Here is a 23,138-nt window from a genome sequence, read left to right as displayed (position 1 = left end):
GGGGTGAGGATTCCTCTTGCAGCCGAACCGGCCTCTTTGCCCGGCAGCCAAAGGGCGGCTCTTCCGCTCCCAGCCAGGCTTTTGTCCCAAAGCCTCTGCGCGCTCCGAGAGCCCTCCTCCTCCTGCGGCATTTCGGGCCAGAAGCCGGCCTGACTTCGGGGAAGACAACCGGGCCGGGGAGCGGCTCTTCCCGCCGCCTGAGCCCCCGGCGGCCCTCAAACCTCTTTCGGGCGGCGGCCCACCTCCCCGGCCCCTCCCGCGCCTGCTGGGGAGCGGAGGGAGCCGCTGCCCTCCGCCGGGTCGGCGGCGGCGGCGCCTTTAAGCAGCTCGGGGGCGCTTCCTGCGCCTGCCGGGTGTCGTCCGGCCCGGCCTCCTCCTCGCCGCCCTTCCTCCTCCCCCCGCGCTCCCCTCCTCCTCCTCCTCCTCCTGCGCGACGCCCGCCTCTCTGGCCGCCCGGAGCAGCCGCTGCCTCGCCCCCCGCCCTCGTCCCCAAGCGGCCGCTGCCGTCGCCCCCGGGCAGCAGCCCCAGCTGAACCGCGCCCCGCCTGGCCGGGAGGAGGGGGGCCTTGGCGGCCGCGACGGGAGGGGGCTTCCCGGGGCTCGGATTGCGTCCGCATCCCTCCTCCTCCCCCTCCCTCCCAGCGCGGGGACGCAGCCATATGGGGGGTGGCAGGAAGCGCCGCTACCCCTTCCTGCCTGCGGGGAGAGTGCGGCGGCCGGGCCGGGCACCGCGGCGGCAGTGAAGGCGAGCGCGAGGCGGCGGCCGAGAGCGGAGCTGACCCGGGCCTGCCTTCGCGCCCCCCCCGCCCCCCATGGCCCCCCGGCCCCACTAGCGCCGCTCCGGCCGCGTCTCCCCTCACAGGTGCCGCCCCGCCGCTCCAGCCGCCTCCCCCCGCCTCTCGCCCTCCGAGCGCGCCGGGGCGCATGAGTGGCCACTCGGGGGAGGCCAGCGGCCCTCGTCGCCCCCGCCGCGTCCGGCCTTGGGCCGCGGGAGAAGATGTCTTTGCGCATCGCGCTGGCGGCGGGCAACGAACGCAATTCCGAGCCGGTGAGTCTTCCCGCGGCGGCGGCGGCGGCGGCGGCGGCCCCTCTTGTTTACCGGGGCCGGACGAAGGCCGGGCTGGGGCGGCGGGCGGGCGTTGCGGGCAGGCCGGAGTTGGCGGCGGCGGTTCGCTGCGCCTCCGCGCCGACTCGGCTCCCCCACTGTGGGGCGATGGCGGGACGGGGCGTCGGCCCCGGGCCCCGCCGAGCGAAACGCGAGCCGGTCTCCGGCGGGACCCAGCCTCGAGGGTCGGGCCGAAGGTCACCCGCTGGGCCGCCCACCGGCGCCCCGCGGCTTCCCAGGCAGGCCCGCGAGGGGCCCGGGGCCCTGGCGGCGGCATTAGCGGCCCGGGCGGTGGGCCTCGCCGGGGGTTAAGCGGCAGAAGGCGAGGGGGAGCCCGCAGCCTCCGCCAGTGACTCTGCTGCTTTTGCCGCGCTGCGTCCGGCCTCGCCCGCTCCCGCCCGGGCGAAGGAAAGCGAGCCGTCCGAGGGGGTCCTTTCCGAGGGGCCGGGGAGCCGGTCTCCGGCTGGGAGATTCGGTCTCCGGCTGGGAGATTCGGACGGCCGCCCCAGCGCCCTCGGCGGCCCCAGGGAGTGTCCCGAAGGTGGGCAGTGGCCTGCAGGCCGAGCCCCCGCTTCTGTGACCCACCCCCCACGATCGCCCCCCTTAGATCCCCCCAGGAACTCCTTGCTGTCCGGGAATAGCCTCCTCCCAGGGGAGGGGACCTCCTGGTGCAGGCCTGCTTGCTGGTTATGTGGTGTCAGCCACCTGGGTCTCTGTGGGAATGAGGAGCATTTCCCCCACCCCAATACCGTTGAGTCTGAAGCAGGTGTCACAGGTGCCCTTCTGCTGTGGGGGAGCCTGCACAAAATGCCATTTTTAGGACTTACTGGAGGCCCTTATAAGTTGGCTCATCCTTGGCGTGTTTTTAACCAAATTGCCTGGGCAGGTTTTGCCAAGAGAGGCTAGAAGCCGCTGTGTCCTTGGCCAGGCAGAATGGCGGGTGGGCACTGGGTGCGAAGGCTTGTGCGTTGTGCTTTGGGTGCTTCCTGGGTCGGCCTACCCGCTTTGCCTCTGGGGAGGTTGAGCAGTTTCTGTCTGTTTAGCTGCACCTGGATTTGCGCCCCCGTCAAGTGGGGGAGACGGTCAGCAAATGGTTTCTGAGGTTTTAAGGGGAAGGTGGGTGCAGGCCCTGGTTTTGCCCCTGAAAATTCCCGAATGCAAAAAGGCCCCCTACCCCATGAATCTCTGGGGCCACCAAGCACAGACTTTCTCCGCTCTTGATTGACACCCCAGCAACACCAGCAGGATATTCTGAAGCCATGTGGGACTCCAGTTGCAGTGGGCGGGTGTATTTATGTCTGTGTCACAAAGGATGTCACCTCCTTTCGGGTTGAAATCCCAGCTTCCTGTCGCATCTCCTTTTGCACGCTGGTGGATGTGCTTGCCCGTAGGGGAGGGGGCCACTTCCAGCGCCCGCACCCCCCTCGTGCTGGGCCTGGCTTGCCCCCGGGCCCACTGCTGCTGTCTGCCAGGCCTTCTGTGGCTCAGGCCCCACCCTCTGCCGCTGACAACCACATCGCCAGGGCTTCCTGAAGAGTGCTGCACCACTGTGTTGCCATGGCAGCGAGGTCCTCACCATGGCAGCCAGCTAGGCATCGCCCTTAGCACCTGGGTCTGTGGCCAGTAGCTGTCAAGTGACCAGGGTGCCTCTGAGCATGTGCCGAGAGTGGCCTGCGAGTGAGTAAGGCAGCCTGCCCCTACCTGCCTGGGCGTTCCTGGGTGTGGTTCCCCAGCAGCTTCACTTGGATCAAGGCGTACAATATGTGCGGATGACGGAGTGAGACAGACGGTGCCATCTTGCTCGAGAGCTCTTTGCCAAACCAGTTCAGGGGCAGCCTGGCATGGGGGATTTCTGCCAACGGGGCCGGGCACCCGCAGCTCCCAGTGAACCCAGAGAAGAACAGCTGGAAGGCTGCAGGCCCCTCCCTGCCTCCTCTAAGCGTTGGAGACCCTGGCCCTTCCATTGCCCTTCCTCCAGCCAGAGCTCCCCAGGAGCCAAGGGAGAACCCAGGGGTTCCTGGGCACGAACGCCCACTCCCCCGAGCTTTGTACGAAGCTGCTGTCCATGGGCCCACCTTACACCCTTGAGCAGAGCTGCGGCACCAGGGCTCTGAGACTGCCGTCTCCTGCTTGGGCGTCCTTCAGATCCTGAGCTCTCTGCCTGGCGATGGCCTCGGCTGGCTGCTTCTGTGGCCAGCTGCTTCCCTGCGTGCTGCACCCTCCTTGTGGAGCTGGGCCTTGAGCAGGCTGGGCTGGAGACCATCCCCCTCCGGCCTGGGCCGAAGGGGGTGCTGCACCCTTGGCGTGTGGGCCTGGAGAGGGAGGGCGTGGATGCACACCTGTGCCAGCCTCTCCTGCCGAGCGGCTGCCTAGGTGTGGCCCAGCCTCCCACCCCGAGTGGGATGCTCACCCAGTTGGGGACTCATCCGCCATTCCGGTTTCCCTTGACTGAGCAGCCGCCGCTGGCTCTGTGGCTCTCGGAGGATGAGGTGTCAGGGCAGGGCTGCTTCCTGGTTCACCTGGGCTCTCCTCCTCCTCCTCCTCTGTTGTGGAGATGATCTTCCTGGATTAAAAGTGAATAAACATTTGGGGCTTCCGGGGAGTGAGCAGCGGAAGCAACTGCTGAGTGACGGTGCTGCCCCGCGTCCCACCTGGGTCCGGCCTCTTCAGAGAGTCTTGCCCGAGGGCCTGGCGCTTGCAGTTCTGCCCCCGGGTTTCTTGGCTTTTGAGCAGCGTGGAGCCCAGGAGAGCCCAGACCTGGCTGGAAATGAGGAGCCCCGCTGGATCTGGAGGGAGAGGCCAGGTGCGCTCCGGGGCCCAGCCTGGGGGTGGGGTGGGTGCTGTGGGTCGCCCTCCTTGGCCCAGCCCACCAGGCCCTGCCAGGGTTGGCGCCTGGAGAAGGAGATGGGCTGGGTGGAGGAGAACTTTCCCCCGCCTCCCATCGTAAGGAAAGGGACGGGACGGAGGGCCCAGAGAGGAGCCTCCAAGGAGGAGAGCGAGAGGGGAAAAGGAAAGACCTTTTCAGCTCTGAATAGGAAGGTTGGCAAGCAAAAGTTCTATAGAAACATAGTCCCGGTTTATTTGTTTGGAATTGGTTAGATTCCTATCCTCTCTTTCCCCCAAGAGCCTCAGGTGCCTTACAACGACCCTGTGAGGTAGGCCGGGAGAACAGGTGGGAGAATCACCCAGTGGTTTGTCACGGCTGAGGGTGGTCGTGGGCCCCAGTGGCAGCCCCCTCCCCTGGCCCCGCCTTCAGCTTCTGCCCCTGCTAAATCTTTGCCTTCCTTTCCCCCACCTGTACTGGGGGGCAAAGGACCCCGGCGAAGGCTTTCTCTTCTCCTTCACTGGGGGCCAAACCTTTGGGGGCTGGGGTGCCCGGGTAGCCGTGACCCACGGGCTGCGGCCTCCACTGGCCTTGGTTCAGGCGACGCCCTTCTGGCCTGCTTAGTGTCGGAAAGACGGCCCTGGCCCTGGAATTCCTTGAGTCGTGGTTGGTTTTACTGCCGCCTAGAAGGGGCCGTGTTCCGAGCCCCCTTTTTCTCTCGATGTGCCCAGGCTTTAGACTTGATCAAATGCGGGAAAGGGGGAGGGGGGGGCAAAGGATGGCAGCGTTCTGCGCACCACCAGCCGGCCTTCCAAAAGGTCTGCCCCTGGAGTGAGGCGCACCCCCGCCCGCCTCTTTGAAGCGTGCAGCGCTGTTTTCCAGTGCATTATTGATGAGTGCTGAAGAGGGGGGAGCTGTAGCCCCCTCCCTCCTCCCCCTGCCCTGCGTACTCACGAGAGGACAGGCATCCCACAATGCACCGAGGCATTCCTGCACGGTGGAAACGCAGGGAGCTTTCCAGAAAGGCCAGCCCAGGCAGCCGGCCTCGGTCCACCACCACCCCCCCCCCCCCACAGCTGCCCAGGCAAGGAGGGTCCTCTTGATTGCTTTTGGTGGGGCAGGTGGGAGCAGCCCTCCCTCCACATCCCCTGCCAAGGAGGCCTGCCAAAGTTTCTGACTTTTGCTCTCCCCCAGACCTCCTTGGCCCCCTTTCCTTGCCCAGCCAGAGGGAGGGAGGGAGGGAGGGAGGGAGGGAGGGAGGGATCAGAGCTGGAAGGGACCTTGAGGGCCTCTAGTCCAGCCTGCTGCTTGAGCAGGAGACCCTGTAGCAGGATGTCCGTCCTGGGGAGTCCCTGCCTTGTGCACTTCAACTCCCAGAATTCACAAGTTCTCAAGGTTGGATCCCCCCCGCCCGCCCCCCTTCCTACCCCATTCCAAACCAAAGTCTGTCCAGTCTCTTCTGGAAAACCTCCCACAACTTCTGGTAGCAACTGGTTCCCCTGGGGAATTGCTCCCTGATTCCATCGCCTGGGCTTCTGTTTCCTCCTCCTCCTTGCCCCCTTGGGGTTTCGGAAGGGGAGCGTGCCAAGATCCCCCCCCCCCGCCCCCGCTTGGCCTTCATGGGGCCGAGGGTCCCATCCTCCGTTGGTGCCCGCGGCTCTCTCAGCCCTCTGAAGTTGTTGGCCTTGGGGCCCCGAGCGGAGCACGAGGCCCATGCTGGCGCGCCTGCCCTGGTCGTGGCCTTTGGGGCAGCCCCTCCGCAAGAGCCTCTCGCAGGCAGTCCTTGACCTACAAGAGTTCAGTTAGCGACCGTTCAAAGTTACAGCATCACTGCAAGAAGAAGGGACATCCGGTATGGCCATTTTCCCCACGGACGGCCGTCGCGGCCTCCCCATGACGCATGTTTGGGGGCTCACCTGATCCCCCTTTTGCGACCTTCAGGCAAGCAAAGTCAACGGGGGAAGCCAGGTTCACTTAACCACTGCAGTCGCAAAATGGGGCAAATTCACCTCAGGAAGGTTTGGACTCCGTTATGGCCATAAGTCGAGGACTCCCTGTGTCCCTGGGGAACAGGCAGTCAGTTGCCCCTCAGGCTCTGGGAAACTGACAGGCGGCTCTGGGTCCCCGGGCTGCCCCCGTGTCCTTGCTGTGTTCCTAGGGCCGATCCGTGTGGGCCATGACCGGAAGCCCCTGGGCCAAAGAGAAGGTTCCCTGGCCGGGGATGGTGGGACTTGGGGTCCTGACCCGCCCCCGCAGGGACCCTTCAGCAGGCAGGATCTGCCTTCAGGTGGGAATCTCCCACCTCTAGAGGGAACCTCTTAGCCCCCCCACCCCCAAACAAGTAGCCACTGTGCTGGGGGCGCTTCCCCCGCCCAAAGCCCAGGGCCAGAGGCCACAAAGGGACGATTGTTCTGACTGGAAACAAGTACCAAGGTCAACCTCGCACCCGGCTCCTTCTGGCTGCCTCTGCCCAGCCTCCCTCCCTGCTGCAGGGAGGGCAGCCTGGCGAGTTCTCCGAGCACTCCCCACCAAGGAAACAAGGCCGCTTCCAAGGGTGGCTCCTGGGCCCCTAAGAGGTCAGCTGGTGGGGCAGGTTGAGTCTTGGGGCAGGCTGTTGCGAATCCAGCAGAAAGGAAAAGGGGCCAAGAGGTCAGGTTTCCCCCTCAAATGTGAATCCTGCAGCAGCAGCCCTGTCTGTAAAGCCCCAGGGGCAGAGTGCACGGAGAACACACACACACACACAGCTGGGCCATGGAGAAGGCCCTGTTCCGCCTTTGGCCTTTCTGTTCTCAGCCCTGGAAAATGCCCTCCGCTCTGAGGAAGTTGCCCAGCCAGACTTCTGGCCCTGGGCATGATACGGGCACATTGTGGCACAGCTGGAAAGCTGCAACTGGGCGCTTTCAGCTGGAGAGGCTGTGGCATCGTCTGAGCTCAGTCCCTGCTAAACGCCCTGCCTGCCAGGGTGAGCAGGGGAGCGGAAGGCGGACCGCCTGCCTGGCCCTCCCCTTCCAGCCCTGCGTGGCTGCGCTCCCCGTGCCCGGCCCACGCAGAAAGCTGTGCCCAGAACAGGGAGGGCAGTGGCCGCCCAGAAGGCACCGGCTGACTGCCTGGCACAGTAGGGCACTGCTGGGTACCCCAAAACCGGATCAACTGCGGCTCCCCTTCCCCTTGGATACCCTTCTGAGTGGGTTGCAGGAGGGGTGCCTCCCTGAACCCCAACTTGGCCCATCCTGGTTTGGGAGGGAGGGCCCGGGGGGGGGGAGTCTCCCCATCCAGGAGTGGTTGCTTTTCACCCACTTTAGAAAAAGTGCAATTTGGGAGAAGCAGAATTTGTGCCCCCAAAGCTTTGGGTTCAAAACTCTGGAAACTTTTTCATGCTTGATTCAGGAGAACTTTGCTGATTGGGGGGGGGGATCCCTTGCCGTCCCCCAAAACAACCCTGGGAGGGAGGACGGGGCCCGTTCAGGAGGCCCCGGGGAGCCCAGAGAGGCCGGGAGCCCCACCTTGAGCAGGTGGGCCAGGCAGAACGCAAGCATGTTCTCCGGGTGGCAAGTGGGGGGCACAGGTTGGCGAAGGCCTTGCCAGGAGATCTAGGGCTGCCAGCAGGCCCGGCTTGTGCCCCCACCCCTTAGTTTGAGCCCGGGTGGGGGACACAGACCCTGCTTTGGCCCAGGGCCCCTTGCCCTCTCCAGCAACCCTCCTTTTGCCCCACAGCACCAGCGCTGCCCGGTGGTGACCCTCGAGCCTGCCCCCCTGCCAGTGACGCCGCCGCTCTCCCCCCAGCCCTCCACCCTGGCCAGCAGCCGCTCCGAAAAGGGCTCGTCATGGTCCAGCCGCTCGCTGGGCGCCCGGTGCCGCAACTCCATCGCCTCCTGCCCTGACGAGCAGCCCCACATCGGCAACTACCGGCTGCTCAAGACCATCGGCAAGGGCAACTTTGCTAAGGTCAAGCTGGCCCGGCACATCCTGACCGGCAGGGAGGTGAGTCCGGAGGTCTGGGGGAGGGGGCCGTGGATTACGGGGGAGGTGGGGGGTGTCCCTCCCGGAAGAGCTGGGCAGAGGGAAGAGGCAGAGCTGGCAAGGGGAGCGGGAGGGTTGCCGGGCCCAGCACGGGCTGGGTGGCATCCGCTGCTCTCCAGTGCCATGTCCACAGGGGGGGCTCCTTCCCAGGGAGTCAGGGCCCCCGATGGGGGCTTCCTCTGGCTGCCCCTGGGGTTGTTCTGAATGGCCTCTGGTTTCCCCTCGCAAAGGCTGGGCCTGGCCGAGACAGGAAAGCTCTGGGCACAATCCCCAAGCCTGCCCCCCCTCCCCGCCCCGCCCTTTGCTCCATGGAGCCCCTGAGGCTTCAGTCACGCCTGGCCACGGTAAGCCCCCCCGCCAGCCCCACTGATTTCCTGCCTTGTATTTTCTCAAGGTGGCCATCAAAATAATCGACAAGACGCAGCTCAATCCAACCAGTCTCCAGAAGGTGAGTGGGTGTTGGGAGGGGCAAGGGGGGGTTTCCGAGCCGCTGCCGCCTGTCCCCCCTTCCAAGGGACTTTGGGGGCGCACGGAGGGAGGAGTGCCATGGCCTCACCTGCTCAGAAAGGTCCCTAAACGGCAGCCCCTTCGCCCCCTGACACCCCCCCTGGCTTGAGCCCTCGGCCTGGGCAGTGCAGGTTGGTGTGTGTGTGTCCCCCCCCCCCACTTCCTTCATGGCTCCCTCCATTTCCTGCCAGCAGTGGGGGAGGGGAGACATTGCTCCCCATTGCCCCCCTCCCTAATTACAGCTCAGAGTCTAAGCTGGTCGCTGTGGAAACCCCGGCTCCTGCCGGCATCCCGGTGGGGAGGGGGAGGGGAGGACCTGCTAATTAGTGGCTGGATTCTGCAGGACAAACGAGCTTCAGGGAAGGGGGCGCGAATTGTAAAGGCCGTCTGCCCCCCCTCGTGGTCTCCATCGGTTCAGCCACGGCCTATTTGGATGCCCCAGGTGTTTTGGGGGGAGGGAAGACCCCATATCAGTGGCCAAGGGTGGTCAGTGATGGCCCTGAAGGGAAAGTGGGGTCTATAAGAGGCTGACTGGGAGTGGGGGGAGGACGGGTCCTTCAGTCGCACAGACCCCCCACCCTTGGAAGTCTCCAAAGGGGCCTTCCCGAGGAGGGAACGGAGAGAAGGAAAGGGCAAGCGGACAGCCAGGCACCCAGTATGGTTTTCATTATAATTTAATTATGCAAAAGCTGCTTGGGGAGATCCTCTGGAAAGAGATGATTGTTAATCATGGTTAATCAATTAAAGGCCATTCAGCCCCCAGCACAGCAAGGCAAGGCAGCCGGGGCCAATTCGGACCTGACAATCCAACAACCCATTATCTGCAGATCAAAGCTAAGGGTCCTTCCCAAAGCTGGTTGCTGTGGACGCTCGGAGCGAAGAGCTCCAGCAAGTGAGCCAAACCGCACACACACCCCCCACACACACATTAAAGAAGCCTTAACGGGGTGCCTGATCCTGCACTTGCAGCAGCCCAGGGCAAGTCCCCAGAGTCTTTCTAATGTATTGTTATCATTTTATTGCTAACGCACACGGAAAAAGAAAGAGAAGAAAGGCCTCTATCAAACACAATGACTCTAGAAAAAAATCCCTCCTCTTAAACAAGGAATTAAATCTTGGCTCCCTGGAGGAATATCGATCGTTCTTCCCCTGCAGCTAAAAGGGGACATTTCAGAGGCTGAGAGTGAGCATTTGGCCCAGCCGCGATGTCCCTTTTGGCTCCTCCATCCTGAGCCTCTTTCTGCACTCGAGGCTCCCAGAGGGTTTGTCAGACTCCAAACTTTGGGTGCCTTTGGGGAAGACTTCCAGCCTCCTTCCAGGGCCAGATCACACCTGCAGCTAGTCCTTGATTTGCAACGTTCATTTAGTGGCAGTTTGAAATTGCAAAAACACGGGGGGGAAACGCGAAAGTCGTACAATAAAGATTTATGGACAGTGGGGGGAAATGAAGGGAAAAGTCCCTTTTGCCAGCAAAACCGAAGGGAAACTTCCTTGCTTGGGGGACTTTCAAACCGGTCTGCCTTTTGGAAGGGGGGCGGGTTGCTGGAGAGAAAAATGTTAGGCTGCCGCCTTTGTGGGGGGTCATCTAACTCCTGTTTGGGACATCTTTGCAGCTCTTCAGAGAAGTCAGGATCATGAAGGGACTGAATCACCCCAATATTGGTAAGAAACAGAAGTCTGGGAGACCCCATGCACGTGCCCCCAAGGAAGTCTCGCTCTTCAGCAGCTGGGGGCATCTTTCAATCCAGCAGGCAGCGGGCTCAGAGGGCAGAAGGTTGCAAAAGCTGGCTAGATACAGGGGGGGGGGGGGTCAGGAAAAGGACACCCCCCCCCATCAAAAAACCAGCAGAATCTGGGATGGAGGCATAGCTTTGGGCAGCAGGCACTGCTCTGGGATGTCCCCCCCACCGCAAGGCTCGGTGCTCCCCCAGGAAGGATCGCTGCAGCATTGCCAGTTGGGGGGGGCGGGGGGGGTGTCGCAGTGCCTGTTTGCCACCTTGCTGCCCAGAATTTTAACTCTCCCAGCTCCGCCCAGTTCGGCCTCCCCCACTGGTGCCCCAGGGGAGGCAGGTGGAGGTGGCGGCAGCATTGAAGCAGCCGCCACCTAAGGCGAAATCTGCCGCCCTTAGAAAGGGACCAGTGAGGATCGGGGGCGTGATGGGGGGCGGGGGGCAAAGGAGCCCCCCGGGAGGGAAGTTCCTTGAGGGGAGGCTGACTGGGCTTCTGGTTCTTTGTGCAGTGAAACTCTTTGAGGTGATTGAGACGGAGAAGACCCTCTACCTGGTGATGGAGTATGCCAGTGCCGGTACGCCTTGCCTGCCCTCCCCAGGTGCCAAGGGCCAGCCCGCTCTGGCTGCCTCCCTCTCCTGTGCTGCCCCCCCCCAGGGCCTTCGGAGCTCTGTCTCTCTGCAAAGCAGCTGCAGGAAGGCCGCGTCTGGGGGCTCGGGCAGCAGCCCCCCAAGGCAAAGGGCAGCACCGCAGTGAAGGACTCACAGGCTGGCATTGTCTGCTACTTAAAGCAAGTTTGATTTCCCTGTAGCTGCTAAAATTAACCCTCCACTCAGTTCAAGGTATCTGCAGCCCCCAGCCCCTCACAGGAGCTGCCTACCTGGCCCCCAGGCCGGTTCTGGGTGGAGCATTCGTTGAAGGGAACATTTGTAGCTCAGGGTTGAGGTGAGGGGTCTTTGGGGGTCTCAGAGCTGCGTTGTTTTCTTGCAGAATTTCATGACCCAACTGGGTAACATCGTCGGGGTCATTGGGGAGTGGGCTTTGCGGAGGAAAAGGGGAGGAAGAGGAGAAAGATTCTAGGGTCCCTGGTGGTTTTCTTGCAGACATTTCATGACCAAACTAGGGAACATCATCAGGGCACTCTGAGGTTGGCTGTTCCCTAGTTTGGTCATGAAATATCTGCAAGAAAGCCCCCAGGTTCAGAGAGCACCAAGGACCCCACAGACAGTGCAACCTGGGGGAGGGGTTCTCTCCCCTTGGGGGGTCAGCATGTCCCCCCCCGGACAGTCTCTCACCTGGACTGCTGTCTACGGGTGACCGAATTCTGCATTTGGAGGCGGCGTAAACACGCTCATCCGACGGGCATTTCCTCCCTGAGCTCCGGCTGTCCCTGCATGATCCCCGTTTGTGCTGACAAGCGGAGGAATTTCCGTGCTCTCTCGGGCCAACTGGCACCTGCCCACCCCCATTACCTGAGCCAGCTCTTCCCAGCAGAGCTCCAGGAACAGCTGCACGGGCACCCTGCCCGTCCCTGGCACCGATAGCCCCGGGTTCAAATGCCCATGCCCCCCACCCCTTCACGGTTTCTTCACTTCACTCTTTGCTGTTTCTAGCCCCGGCATCCAGGCTGGCCTCCCTCACCTGTCCTTCCTCTCTTCGTGCAGGAGAAGTTTTCGATTACCTGGTCTCCCATGGCCGCATGAAGGAGAAAGAAGCCCGGGCCAAGTTCAGACAGGTGGGGCCTCAGGACGTCCCCAAGAAGGCCCGCTCTTTGGGCTCCGGCCAGGGTGCCCGTAGGGCCTGGCTGGATGGGCCAACAAGGGGGGCGCATTTCTGGCTGCCTGGCAGAGTCCGCTTGGGTGCCTTCAACTTGCTGGGCAAATGGGCTCCTCTGGCATGAGGGCGGCGGGCAGGGGGTTAAGAGAGACTCCCTCCTCCACTGGGTCCTAAGCTGGCCGAGGAGTCCCGTCTGCAGGGCACAATAGGGACCGGCTCCTTGGCTTTGCTTGGAGGGGGGCTGGGGAGGGTCTTGCACATGAGCCAGGATCCCCCCTTTCCACCCCTAGATCGTCTCGGCTGTGCATTATTGTCACCAGAAGAACATCGTACACAGAGACCTGAAGGTGAGGCGCCCCCACCCCCAATTCCCGCCCTTGTATGGGAGGCAATGGTCCAGCCTCCCTGGGGCAGCCCCAAAGCTTACACCGGTGGCTGGATTTTGTGAGCCTCAGTGCTTCCACCTATCAAATGGGGAGAGTTGATGCGAGTTCACCAGAAGAGCCAGAAGAATCACAGAAGCTGGATGTTGGGCAGCTCCTCCGTCCGGCATTTCGTTGGTCGTTAGACTTTGGATGCAGATCCCTAAATGTTTGTTGGGCCTGAGGGCTCCCGCAAAACCTTAACCCCCCCTTTCTCTCCCTCAGGCAGAAAACCTGTTGCTGGACGCGGACGCCAACATTAAGATAGCCGACTTTGGCTTCAGCAACGAATTCACGCTGGGCTCCAAGCTGGACACCTTCTGCGGCAGCCCCCCCTATGCCGCCCCGGAGCTCTTCCAGGGCAAGAAGTACGACGGGCCCGAGGTGGACATCTGGAGCCTCGGGGTCATCCTGTACACCCTGGTCAGCGGCTCTCTGCCCTTCGATGGGCAGAACCTCAAGGTGAGGCTGTGGGGCAGAAGGTTTGGGGTGCAGAGGGTGGGCAGGGCGGGGGTCCCGGGTGCAAAGAGGGAAGTGGGAGGTCAGCCTCTGCTGTGGAATCCTCCTTGCAAAGGGGGGGGGTCTGGCTGGGGGGCTTGAGGGGGGGCTGTGCCAGATGGGTTCTTGGCTCTGGATCCACTTGGGATGGGCAGGAAAAGGGCATCCGGGCATTCGGGGTCTCTGCCTTTGCCTTTCTAGGCCTGCGGCCCTTGGCTCTTCATTGCTTTGTGTGATGAATTGACGAGTCTCCTGCCTTTCTGTGCCAAGTGGCTCCCCTCGCCCCCCCCCTCCCCTCCCCCCGTCTGCACAGTTGCCCAGGCCGGAAGGGGCAAAGGCCGGTTCCCACCAGGGGAACGAGTGGGTGGCATCTTCCGGGCACGGGGCCACTGGCACCCTTGGCCAGGCAGTGCTGCTACCAGCAGACCGGCTGCCTGGCAAGGCTGATGGGGGGAGCTGGGCTGCCCTCTGACTGACCGGCCTCTCCCCACCCCCCACCCCGCCCCAGGAGCTGCGGGAGCGTGTGCTGCGTGGCAAGTACCGTGTCCCCTTCTACATGTCCACGGACTGCGAAAACATCCTGCGGCGCTTCCTGGTGCTGAATCCGGCCAAGCGCTGCACCCTGGAGGTGAGGGGGCCCAGTGGCGTGGCAAGCCCCGCGTGGCAATTTGCCAGCCTTGGGCCGCTCCAGAGGCTCCTCCCTCCCTCGTGGTCCCTCTGGGGCTGAAGGAGCACAGCTGGCACTGCCCGTCCCCCATGCCAGTTTCCCGGGCACCCACCAGAAGCCGGGCCTTTAATTAGCAACCGTCTCCGGGGGATCTGGCCCTCCCCACTGCTGAGCCTTCCTGCCCCCCCACCAATGACTGTAATTAGCCTAATTGACTCAAGGATAATTGCATGTGTGTCAGGAGGAGGCAGCTTTGTGCAGCAGCCCACGCCTCCCCTCCTGGCACAGCTCTGGTCTTCCGGCTGAGCCTCTGCAGGCGCCCTGTAGATTATTGGGGGGCTGTTGGTGCCTCCCCTGAAAGGGAGACCGGTGCTGGGGAAAAATGGGGAGCCGCTTGGCCCGGCCTTTGCTCGCCTGGGGTGTCCAGATACCTCAGGTGGGAATGATGAGGGCTTGAGCTCAGGGCACCAGGTGGGGCCGGGGGGCTGCGTTGGCAGGAGGGGGCCCAGTAGTTTGGTCCCCCATTAATGCTTCTCCCTCCCTCCTCCCCCCAGCAAATAATGAAGGACAAGTGGATCAATATCGGCTACGAAGGGGACGAGCTGAAGCCTTACCGAGAACCCGAGGAGGATTTTGCGGATGCCAAGCGCATAGGTAGCCCCCCGTGGACCCCTCCCCTCTGGAGTGCGGCTGGTCTCCCACCTGCACAGGCGCCTGAGACTGGAGGGTCTCCGGCCAATGCCCGGCTGCTCTCCTGGGCTCCGAGGGGCCACCGGGCGGCAGTGGGGCATCTGGGCAGCCCCGTCCCCAAGAGCCCCGGGGTCCTGGAGCCCCTCCTGACTGCTGCCCCTCCCTCTCCAGAGGTCATGGTGGGCATGGGCTACAGCCGGGAGGAGATCGAGGAAGCCCTGGCCAACCAGAAGTACAATGAGGTCACGGCCACCTACCTGCTGCTGGGCCGGAAGAACGAGGTACGGACGCTGGCAAAGGGCCCCCGGGGAGGGGGTGCCCCCCCAGACGCTTCAGTCGTGCTCAGTTTGCCCGGAGGCTGCAAGGGGCGGGTTTTGGATTCCCCGAGGGCCCGCGTGGGGGAGGGTCCCTGGCCTCTGAGGAGCCGGGCTGCAGCTGGCCTAAGGAAGGAGCCATTCACACACACCCCGCCCCGCCCCGAGAGGCCCGCTTGGGCGTGTGAGCAGCCGCTCTGATGGGCCTGGCGTTCCGCTCTGTCCAGCAGGTGGAAGGGGGGGAGTCCCGCACCAGCAGCAGCCTCTCACTGGCCCGAGCACGGCCACCCAGCGAGGCCTCCAACGGCACCAGCAAGTCCTCCTCGCACGCCAAGGGCCAGCGGAGCTCCTCCACGTACCACCGGCAACGGCGGCACAGCGATTTCTGTAAGTGGCCCCGGGGCCCTGCCGTCTCTGGAGCCCTGAGGGCTGCTCCCGGGGTCTGGTGTGACCCCCCACCCCCACGTGCCGCCTGGATGGCCCCCTGCCTAGCAGACCCCAGCCCTCCTCTTAGCTCCGTCCCCCCCAAAGCATAAAACGGCCCAGGAATTCATGGGAGCCCAAAGTTGTGTGAAGCTGAGGCTGGAGGGAGCTTGGAGGCCCCTTGGGGGTTGGTTTGATAGCCTCAAGGAGCCCTCTAAACTCCCGCAGCTGTGGACCCCTCCGGAGGTTGGAGGTGCCTCCAAGATGGTCAGCGGGGGGGATGGGGAACATAATACGGGGAGTCCTTGATTTATGACCACAAGTTTCTTTTGCCGAATGAGGCAGGTACTGAGTTTTGTCCAATTTTATGACCTTTCTTGCCGCAGCTGTTAGGTGAATCCCTGCAGTTCTGAAGTTAGTCCCACGGTCGTTAAGTGAACCCGGCTTCCCTGTTGACTTTGCTTGTCAGATGGTCGCCAAAGGGGACCACGTGACCCCCAGGGGATGCTGCGACCGTCGTAAATATGAAGCAGTTGCCAGGCATTGGAATTTTGATCACATGACCATGAATGGATGCGGTGATGGTCATAAGTGTGAAAAACGGTCATATACCCCTTTTTTTCAGTGCCCTTGTAACTTCCAATGGTCACTAGAAGGACCGTTGTACATTGAAAACGGCCTGTGAAGCCCCTGCTTGGAAAATGCAGGATTTTCTTCCATTTTTTTTCCACCTCGGAGGAAGTTCAGAAGAAGGGAGACCCAGGGGGGTTTGGGTCCTGAGCCCCTTTGGCCCCTGGGGCTGCCCGGACGCTGCCCCCTCTGAAGGTGCCCCCTCCCCCTCCCCAGGTGGCCCTTCCCCCACCCCCCTGCACCCCAAGCGGAGCCCCACCAGCACCGGGGACGGGGAGCTGAAGGAGGAGCGGATGCCCTCGCGCAAGGCCAGCTGCAGCGTGGTGAGCAGCGGCCGGGCGGGCCTCCCGCCCTCCAGCCCCATGGTGAGCAGCGCAAACAACCCCAACAAATCGGAGATCCCCGACCGGCGCAAGGACAGTGCAGTCAACACGGTGAGGGGGGGGGGAGGGAGGGGGGGAGGGGGCCGACGGGCTCCTCTCTGGGCACAATCCCTCATTTGGTGGGGCAGGGGGCATGGCTGCTCCCCCGGGGCCGCGGAGGGGGGGGGAATATCCCTTCCCTGCTGGGACCACAGAGCTTCTCTTAGGCGGGGAACGCAGGGTGGGGTTTTCGGAGTGGTTTCCTCCGGGGCCCAGGCACAAAAGTGGCTCCCCCTTGGCCCCCCGCCCAGTCCAGGAGCTGAGGTTCTGGGGACGCTCCTGGTGTCAGAGCAGAAGCCGAACCTGCCCGGGGGGGGGCTGCATTGGAAGAGGGCCCTAGGGCCCTTCTGTACCCCGACCGGGGGTCCGACCGGGGGACAGAGGGACCGAGCTGGAGGGACCTCGGGGGTCCATCTCAAGCAGGAGCCCCTCTGCCGTTCCAGGCAAAGGGCGGTCCAGTCTCTTCTCCAAAGGCTCCCGTGACGGAGCCCCCACACCCGCTGGGGGCCGGCTGTTCCGCTGACGAATTGCTCTCCCGGTGAGGAAACGTCTCCTTGGGGAGCTTCCCTCCGTGGCTGCTTCTCCTGCCTGCAGGGCCTTCGCCTCTGGGGCAGCCCCTCAAGGACGGGATCCCTGCCGCCGTGTCACACCTGGTCCTTCTTTTCGGCAGACGGGCGATGCCCTCCTTGCGCCTTTTACCCTGCAGCCGCCTGCACTCCTGGCAGAGAGTCCCAACCCATTTTTTGTACATCCTTGTAGCAGCCAAAGCTGGAGGGTTTGTAGGCCCCCTGCGTCACAAAGGCTGCAGCGCCTGGTTCTGTGAAACGAAGGGCCGGGGGTGACAGTCGGCGGGGGCCCAACCTGCCCTGCAAAGCACCAGGAGGCAGGAGAGGGAGCAGCGGGTGGGGGCTCCGCAGGGAGGGGAGCCGCCTGGAACTGAGGAGCAGCAGAACAGCCTCCCCGGGAGCTGTGGGGGCTCCCTCACGGGGGGCTTTTAAGAGGAGGCTGGACAGGCGTTAGTCCAAAATGGGGGAGGGCCTCCTGCGGGAGCAGGTGGGGCTGGACTAGAAGACCCGCAGGGTCCCTTCCGACTCTGCCGTTCACGTCTTGAGCCGCCAAGGGCCTGGAGGCCGGGAATCTCGGGCAGCCGGCCTCTAATCCCCGGCTCTGAGCCGGCCGCCCTCCTTCCGTTGCAGAATAACATCCCGTCCAGTATGATGACCCGGCGGAACACCTACGTCTGCACGGAGAGGCCTGGGGGCGACCGCCCTCCCTGCTCCAGAACGGGAAGGAGAACAGGTGGGCCTTGGCTGGGTGGGGGGTGGGGCAGCCTGGCTGTGGCTCTGGGGCCCTGCTTGAAGCGGGCTGGACTTCCACTCCCAGAATTCCTCAGTGGGCCCTGCGGGGAGTTGAAGTCCACCGTCTTCCAGGAACTGGGAAAGACCCGACCGGCAGAGGAGCAACGGACGCTGTGGCCGGCTCCTCCTCCTCCTCCTCCTCCTCCTCCTCCTTGGGGCTGGCCCCTCCCAGGAGCCCCCTTTCCTTCTCCCCAGAGAGGAATGCGAGGGGGCTCCTGAGTCGTCCTGGGCATCCCACCGAGGGGCAGCAGGGCCGCCTGTCTGGTGTCCGGGGGCGGGAGGATGGGGGTCGCCTCAAGGGCTGCAGGGGACCAGCTGTGGCTCAGGGGTCAAAGGCCAAACCTTTGGGTGGGAGATCTCACATCCTTTGCTCCAAAGTTCTTCCCCCGTTGTTCTCGGGGTGGGGGAAGCACCTGCCTTGCCCTGAGTGGTGCCCTCTCCTTCCTCCCCTCCCTCCCTCCCTCCCTCCCGCAGCTCAGGCGCCAGTCGGTTGCCCCCGGCCTCCCCCTCCAGCCACAGCATCGCCGCTGCCGCCTCCTCCGACCGCACCCGGCTCTCTCGCGGCACCAACATCCGCAGCACCTTCCACGGGGGCCAAGTGCGCGACCGGCGTGGCACCAGCGTGCAGAATGGGCCGCCCCCCTCGCCCCCCCTCTCCCACGAAGCCCCCCCTCTGCCTCAGAGCCGCAGCCGGGCCTCTTCCAACCTGTTCAGCAAACTGACCTCGAAGCTCACGCGGAGGTAAGCGGGGGCCGCTCCTGGCCGGGGGGGGCAGCCGGGGGGGTGGGGGGGGCTGCAGCACCGAATCCTCACCCCTCCCAGATAGTTTGCAGAATTCAGGCCCTTCCTGGACGACAGGCAGCCCCTCCCGCCCCAGGTGACATACAGGCAGTCCACGGCTTACGGCCGCAGGTGAACCCCCCATGCAAGAGAGTTACTAAGTGAGTTTGCCTCCCCCATTGTACGACCTTTCTTGCCCCAGTTGTTAAGTGAATCACTGCGGTTGTTAAGTCACTAACATGGCCATGAAGTTGAATCGGGCTTCCGCATTGACTTGGCTTGTCAGAAAGTCGCTGGGACTTGAGTCCGTCGCCAAGCGACCGGATCCGGAGCACGGGACCAGGGGGATCCTGCAAACGGTGCCGGGTGCCTTTATTCTGTGCCGTCGTAGCTTTGAACGGTCCCTAAACAAATGGCTGTAAGCCGAGGATTGCCTGAAAGGAGGCACAGAGGGGGGTTTAAGGAGGTTCAGCCCCCCCGGCCCCTTCCCCTGGCACTGCCCCACGGGTGCCAGCCTCCCCCTGCAGCCCTTGGAGGGGCAAAGCCCCTTCAGGGCAGCTGTTCCAGGCCCAGCGAGGGAAGCTGCCTCTTGCCCCCCCCCAGGACCCTCCCCACCTGCCCTGTGTCTGCCATCCAGGGGAAACCAGGGGCTCCCCCCAAAGTCCTCGCCCAGCTGCGGCCGCCGTGCTGGCACAATAGGGAGGAAATGGCCTGCCTTTAAAGTGGACAGCGACACCCCCGGGGGTGGGGGGCGGGTACAGGCTTCATAAGGACGATCCGGATGACGCAGAGGCCTCCGTGTTGCCTGGGCACAGCCAGGAGGGGCCCCGGGGGCTGGCCAGAGAGAGGGCGCCTTCTGCAACCCCCCCCCCCCCAGAGTGGGGGCTTTGTCCCAGAGAGCCTGGCAGAGCCTTCGGAGCCCCCCGGGAGGTCAAGCAAGGGCGCATGACTTCTGGGGGGCCATGCATGGCTTCCTTCCTGGGTGGAGCTGCTTCCTCCCGGCGCGGCTTAGCTCTGGCCCAGCCCCTCCCCCCTCCCGGGAGAGGCGGGAGAGGAGGTGGGGGCTCAGATCGAGGCTGGGGGCAGGAAGGCTAGAACAGGAAGCCCCTCGCCCCAACCAGGGGGCATGGAAGCGAGCATGGGCCCCACAAGCCCCTTGGCAGGGCAGTGGGGCAGGAAGGGAGACGGGCGGGGCCTTTGGGGAGGAGCCTCCGGGGGGAGGGGGGGGCTCTAATGTGGCGGAAGGAAGGAGGGCAGCCGCCCAGGACAGGACATTTAGGTGCCAGTGGGCGGGGCAGGATTTGCACTCCTGGCAGCGGGCTTGGCTGCAAGAGGGGAAGGCAAGAGTTAGGGGTTGGATTTGGGGGGCTCAGCTGGAGGAGCCTCGGGGGGGGGGTCTCTGATGCAGTCCGAGCGGAAAGGGGCCCGGCCGGAAGGAGCTGCTCCCTGCACAACCTGGACTCTACCTCCCCCGCCCCCGCCCCCACCTGGAGCGTTTGCAGCCACAGAGGCAGGACTGGCGTCCCTCCCCACTAACCCCCCTTGCTGCCCCCCCGCCCCACCCTCCGCACCCCTTTCACTCTGGCTTCTCTCTGTTTTCAGGGTCACTCTTGACCCCTCTAAGCGGCAGAACTCTAACAGGTGCGTCTCGGGTGCTTCAGTGCCTCAAGGATCTAAAATCAGTAAGTGGCTGCTCCGCCCCCCCCCCCGCTCTGCTGCTGCTGCCTTTCTTGCTGCCTCCCTCCCCCAGCCCCTCTTGCTTGGCCAGGGCCCTTAGCGACCCCCAACGATGGGGATGCCTCTCTCGGCTGCGCCTGGCTGCCCGGAGCCCCCTCCCCGGCCGGCCTCCCCAGCTCCAGGAGCACAGAAAGGGGTTTTGCGCACTCAGGACCCTCTTCCTTGCGTTGCAGGTCGGAGCTAAGCCCGAGGTGCCCCCTGCCCGCCCAGGGCTCTAAGCAAGGCCGGATAAGAGCCGGGCCAGGGGTGTGAGCGCCCCCAGCCCCTCGCCCGGGCAGAGGCAGAGAGGCAGGCCGGCTTCTGCAGAAGGGGGTCCCGGGGGGATTGTGCCCAGGCTGCCCTTGTGGCTGGGGGAAACCCCGCAACAGCCCAGCCTGCTCCCTGTCCTCTGCCAGGCGGTCAGCTGGCGCCTCGGTTGCCCCGCCCTGGCTACAAGGCCCCCAGGCAGAGTCCAAGCCCTCCCCATAGAAAGGTGGCAGGTAAGGGAGGGGTCAGAGCCGTGGCCTGGCAGCCGACTGAGGCTTGGCCCCACAGGGAGCCCCGTGTGCCGTTCCCAGGGGCACGACCCACGCCTGAGCGGCCCCTGCGCTGGTCCCCCGCCTCCCTCGCCCCCCTGGCGGATCTGGAGGCTGACAGGGAGGGGAGGCTGCCCCAGACAACACTCAGGGCCGCTCCCCACCTGCGCTTCGCCTTCACGGCTGTTCCTGTCTTGCCTTTCAGGGTCGCAGACGAACCTGAGAGAATCAGGGGACCTGCGCTCACAAGGTGAGTCCCTGGGGGGCCAGCCCCATCGGTGGGGCAGGCCGGGTCGAAGGCTCGAAAGGCCAAAGGGGGCTGTTGAGAGCGGGGGGCGCACTTGACTTCGTCAGCAGCAGCAGCCGCAGGAAACCTCCGCTGTGCAAGAGCTGCACTGACTGTGCACCCTTCAGTTGCAGAATCCATGGGGGGTGGGGGCACGTGGGGGGTTGGGCGATGTAAAATGGGTGGAGCCCAATCGGGGGGGCTGCCTTTACCTCTGCGAACTAGTCCGCTTTCTCCGGGGTTTGTTTCCCGCACTGTTATCTGGGTTCCTCCACTATCTCGTCCGCTGGCGTTTATGTTTACTTATTAGGCCTTTGTTGTTTCTATGAGTTGCTCGTGGCGGCAAACCCCGAATCCTCCTCCCTCCTCTTCCTCCTCCACAACAACCCTGAGAGGTGGGATGGGTTGGGGGGTGGGGAACAGCATAGAATAATCGTCACCAACCTGGGTTCCCCAAGCCTTGAGCCGTGGTCAGAAACCCAACAAAGCTAAACATGCCCCTTGGCATCTGGGGGCCCCCCCTCGGGCCTTTGGGGCACCTGCTGCTGCTGCCCGCTGAGCAGGCGTTCATCCTCCTCGCCTGCAGTTGCAATCTACCTTGGCATCAAAAGGAAGCAGAACCCCGGCTGCTCCGATTTACCTGGAATGTGAAGCTGACCAGCACCCGCTCGGCCGAGGCCATCCTGGCCGCCCTCTGCCAGGCCACGGACTCTGCCAACTGCTGCCACCGCCAGACGGAGCCCTTCGTCCTCTCCTGCACCCACGGGAAGAGCGCCAGCGAGCACTTCTGCTGCTTCGAGGTGGAGGTCTGCCGGCTGCAGCGGCTGGGGGGGCTGCACGGGGTGCTTTTCCGGCGCCAGGCTGGCACCTCCCTGGCCTTCCGCAGCCTGGTGGCCAAAATCACAGACCAGCTGCAACTCTAGGGTGGCCCGGCCTGCTCCGTGCATTGACTGATCCCCAGGCTGGGGAGCCTGTGGCCCCGGGGCCCTCCAGTTTCCCTCCGGGGCCCAGGCCCACCCTGCTGCCGCGGGACCAGCCACTGCCACCCTGGAAGGTGCCTGCCAGCTTCTCACTGGTGCTAGGAGGGGCAGGGGGGAGGAAGGGGCGCTGGCAGGGCAGGGCGCTGGCCCCTCCCCAGCCTCTCATTGGGGGAAAGGCTGGCCGGCCTTCCCTTTCCCGAGTCACGTGTGGGGAACTGCAGGCGAGGCCCCGGGGCCCTCCTGCTCCACCCGATGTACAAAGGGGGCCACCGGCGGGGCCCTTTCACTCGCCACCTCTCTGCCATCTCACCTCCAGGAGCCAAAGTGCTTTCGTTTCCCCAAATGGGGGGGGGGACCTTGGGGCTCGCCCATTGAGTGTCCTGCCTCCCTTTCCTGGCACCCACAAAGGCTGACACCCCCCCCCATCCCGGCTCCACTCTGGCTGGAGAGCTGGTGGGAAGAGCTGCTACCCCCCTCCCCCCCAAGAATGCAAACATCCTGCAGGTGGTCCGGTCCGTCCAGCTTTCGGTGGCAGCGCCATTCGCACCTGACCAGGTGGGCAGCTGTGCCCTCGGGCACTTTGGGCATCGGAGGCCTTCCCGCCCAAAGGCCTGCAGGCCAGGAGGCCCCGGGGGACCCCCTCACCTCGTGGCCGGACTAAGAACCGAATGGGAAGCCCCCCCTCGGAAGGGGCTGGTCCTCCCGAGTGGGTGGGGGAGGGGCCCTGCTGGGCCTCTCACTGGGGTGGGCAGGTGTTGGCGCTGCTTTGGTGCAGCTGGAGGGCCGTGGTGGGTGGCGGGTCGGCAGCCCTCAACCCCGAGTTTGGGCCCAGCCGTGGGAGGGAGCTGCCGGGCAGCCGGGTCCGGGCTTGCGGGGGGGAGCTGTTTGGCTAGGCGGAGGCAGCCGCTGCTGGGAGAGTTGGCAGCTCCGGTGGGGGAAGCTGCAGGGCCCCCCTCCCTCCCTCCCTCCCCCCTCCGGCTTTCCTTTGTTTCCTGGGTGCCCCCGCTGTGACTGTGCCCCTCCCCTCCAATCTGGCCTCTTGGGTGCCCCCCACTTGTACAGACCCCCTGTAAATAGCGGTCCCTTGGTCCCGTGTCGCTGGGCAGATATATTAAGCGCCACCTTTTCACCTCTGGACGATGTAAGTTATTCCGGCCCCAAATGACGCCCGTGTCCAACCCCAAATAAACGTGGAAACTCTCGTGGCTCCGTTTGGTCCCTGCGTCCCCCGTGCGTCTGGGGGGGGGGGGGGCTGGTTGCTGGCAAGGTCCTGGGTGAGAGTCCTGCCACGGACAGCCTCTGGGTGGGCCTGGGGAAGAGGAGCCCTCAAGGGCAGCCTGCCTTAAGAGTCAGCCAGCCGGCCAGAGCAGCCCCTGCTCTGGGAGACCCCCGACTCGGGCAGAAGCACCCTCTGCTCGTGAAGGTAGACTGTCACTGCGGGCCTAGGCTCCATCGC

At 64.3% G+C, this 23,138-nt stretch overlaps 1 protein-coding gene across 1 annotated transcript; it reads left to right on the top strand.

Moving 5' to 3' along the window:
* Positions 1-426: 426 nt before the first annotated feature.
* On the top strand, positions 427-22,884 carry MARK4 (microtubule affinity regulating kinase 4). The gene is given in 18 exon segments (XM_026721497.2): positions 427-1,048; positions 7,644-7,910; positions 8,344-8,397; positions 10,070-10,118; positions 10,696-10,761; positions 11,849-11,919; positions 12,251-12,307; positions 12,608-12,844; positions 13,389-13,508; positions 14,102-14,201; positions 14,409-14,518; positions 14,782-14,938; positions 15,821-16,038; positions 17,223-17,292; positions 17,295-17,325; positions 17,859-18,125; positions 20,622-20,666; positions 21,289-22,884. Coding segments are annotated over 18 exon segments (2,307 nt in total). The 5' UTR covers positions 427-997; the 3' UTR covers positions 21,626-22,884.
* The last annotated feature ends 254 nt before the right edge of the window (positions 22,885-23,138 follow it).

Source organism: Pseudonaja textilis, chromosome 10 (genome assembly GCF_049901715.1).
Source record: "Pseudonaja textilis isolate UNSWEBS1 chromosome 10, rPseTex1.2, whole genome shotgun sequence".
In the NCBI taxonomy this organism is placed as follows: domain Eukaryota; kingdom Metazoa; phylum Chordata; class Lepidosauria; order Squamata; family Elapidae; genus Pseudonaja; species Pseudonaja textilis.
Note: the sequence above shows the minus strand (reverse complement) of the source record. Positions and strands in the feature narration are given on the sequence as shown.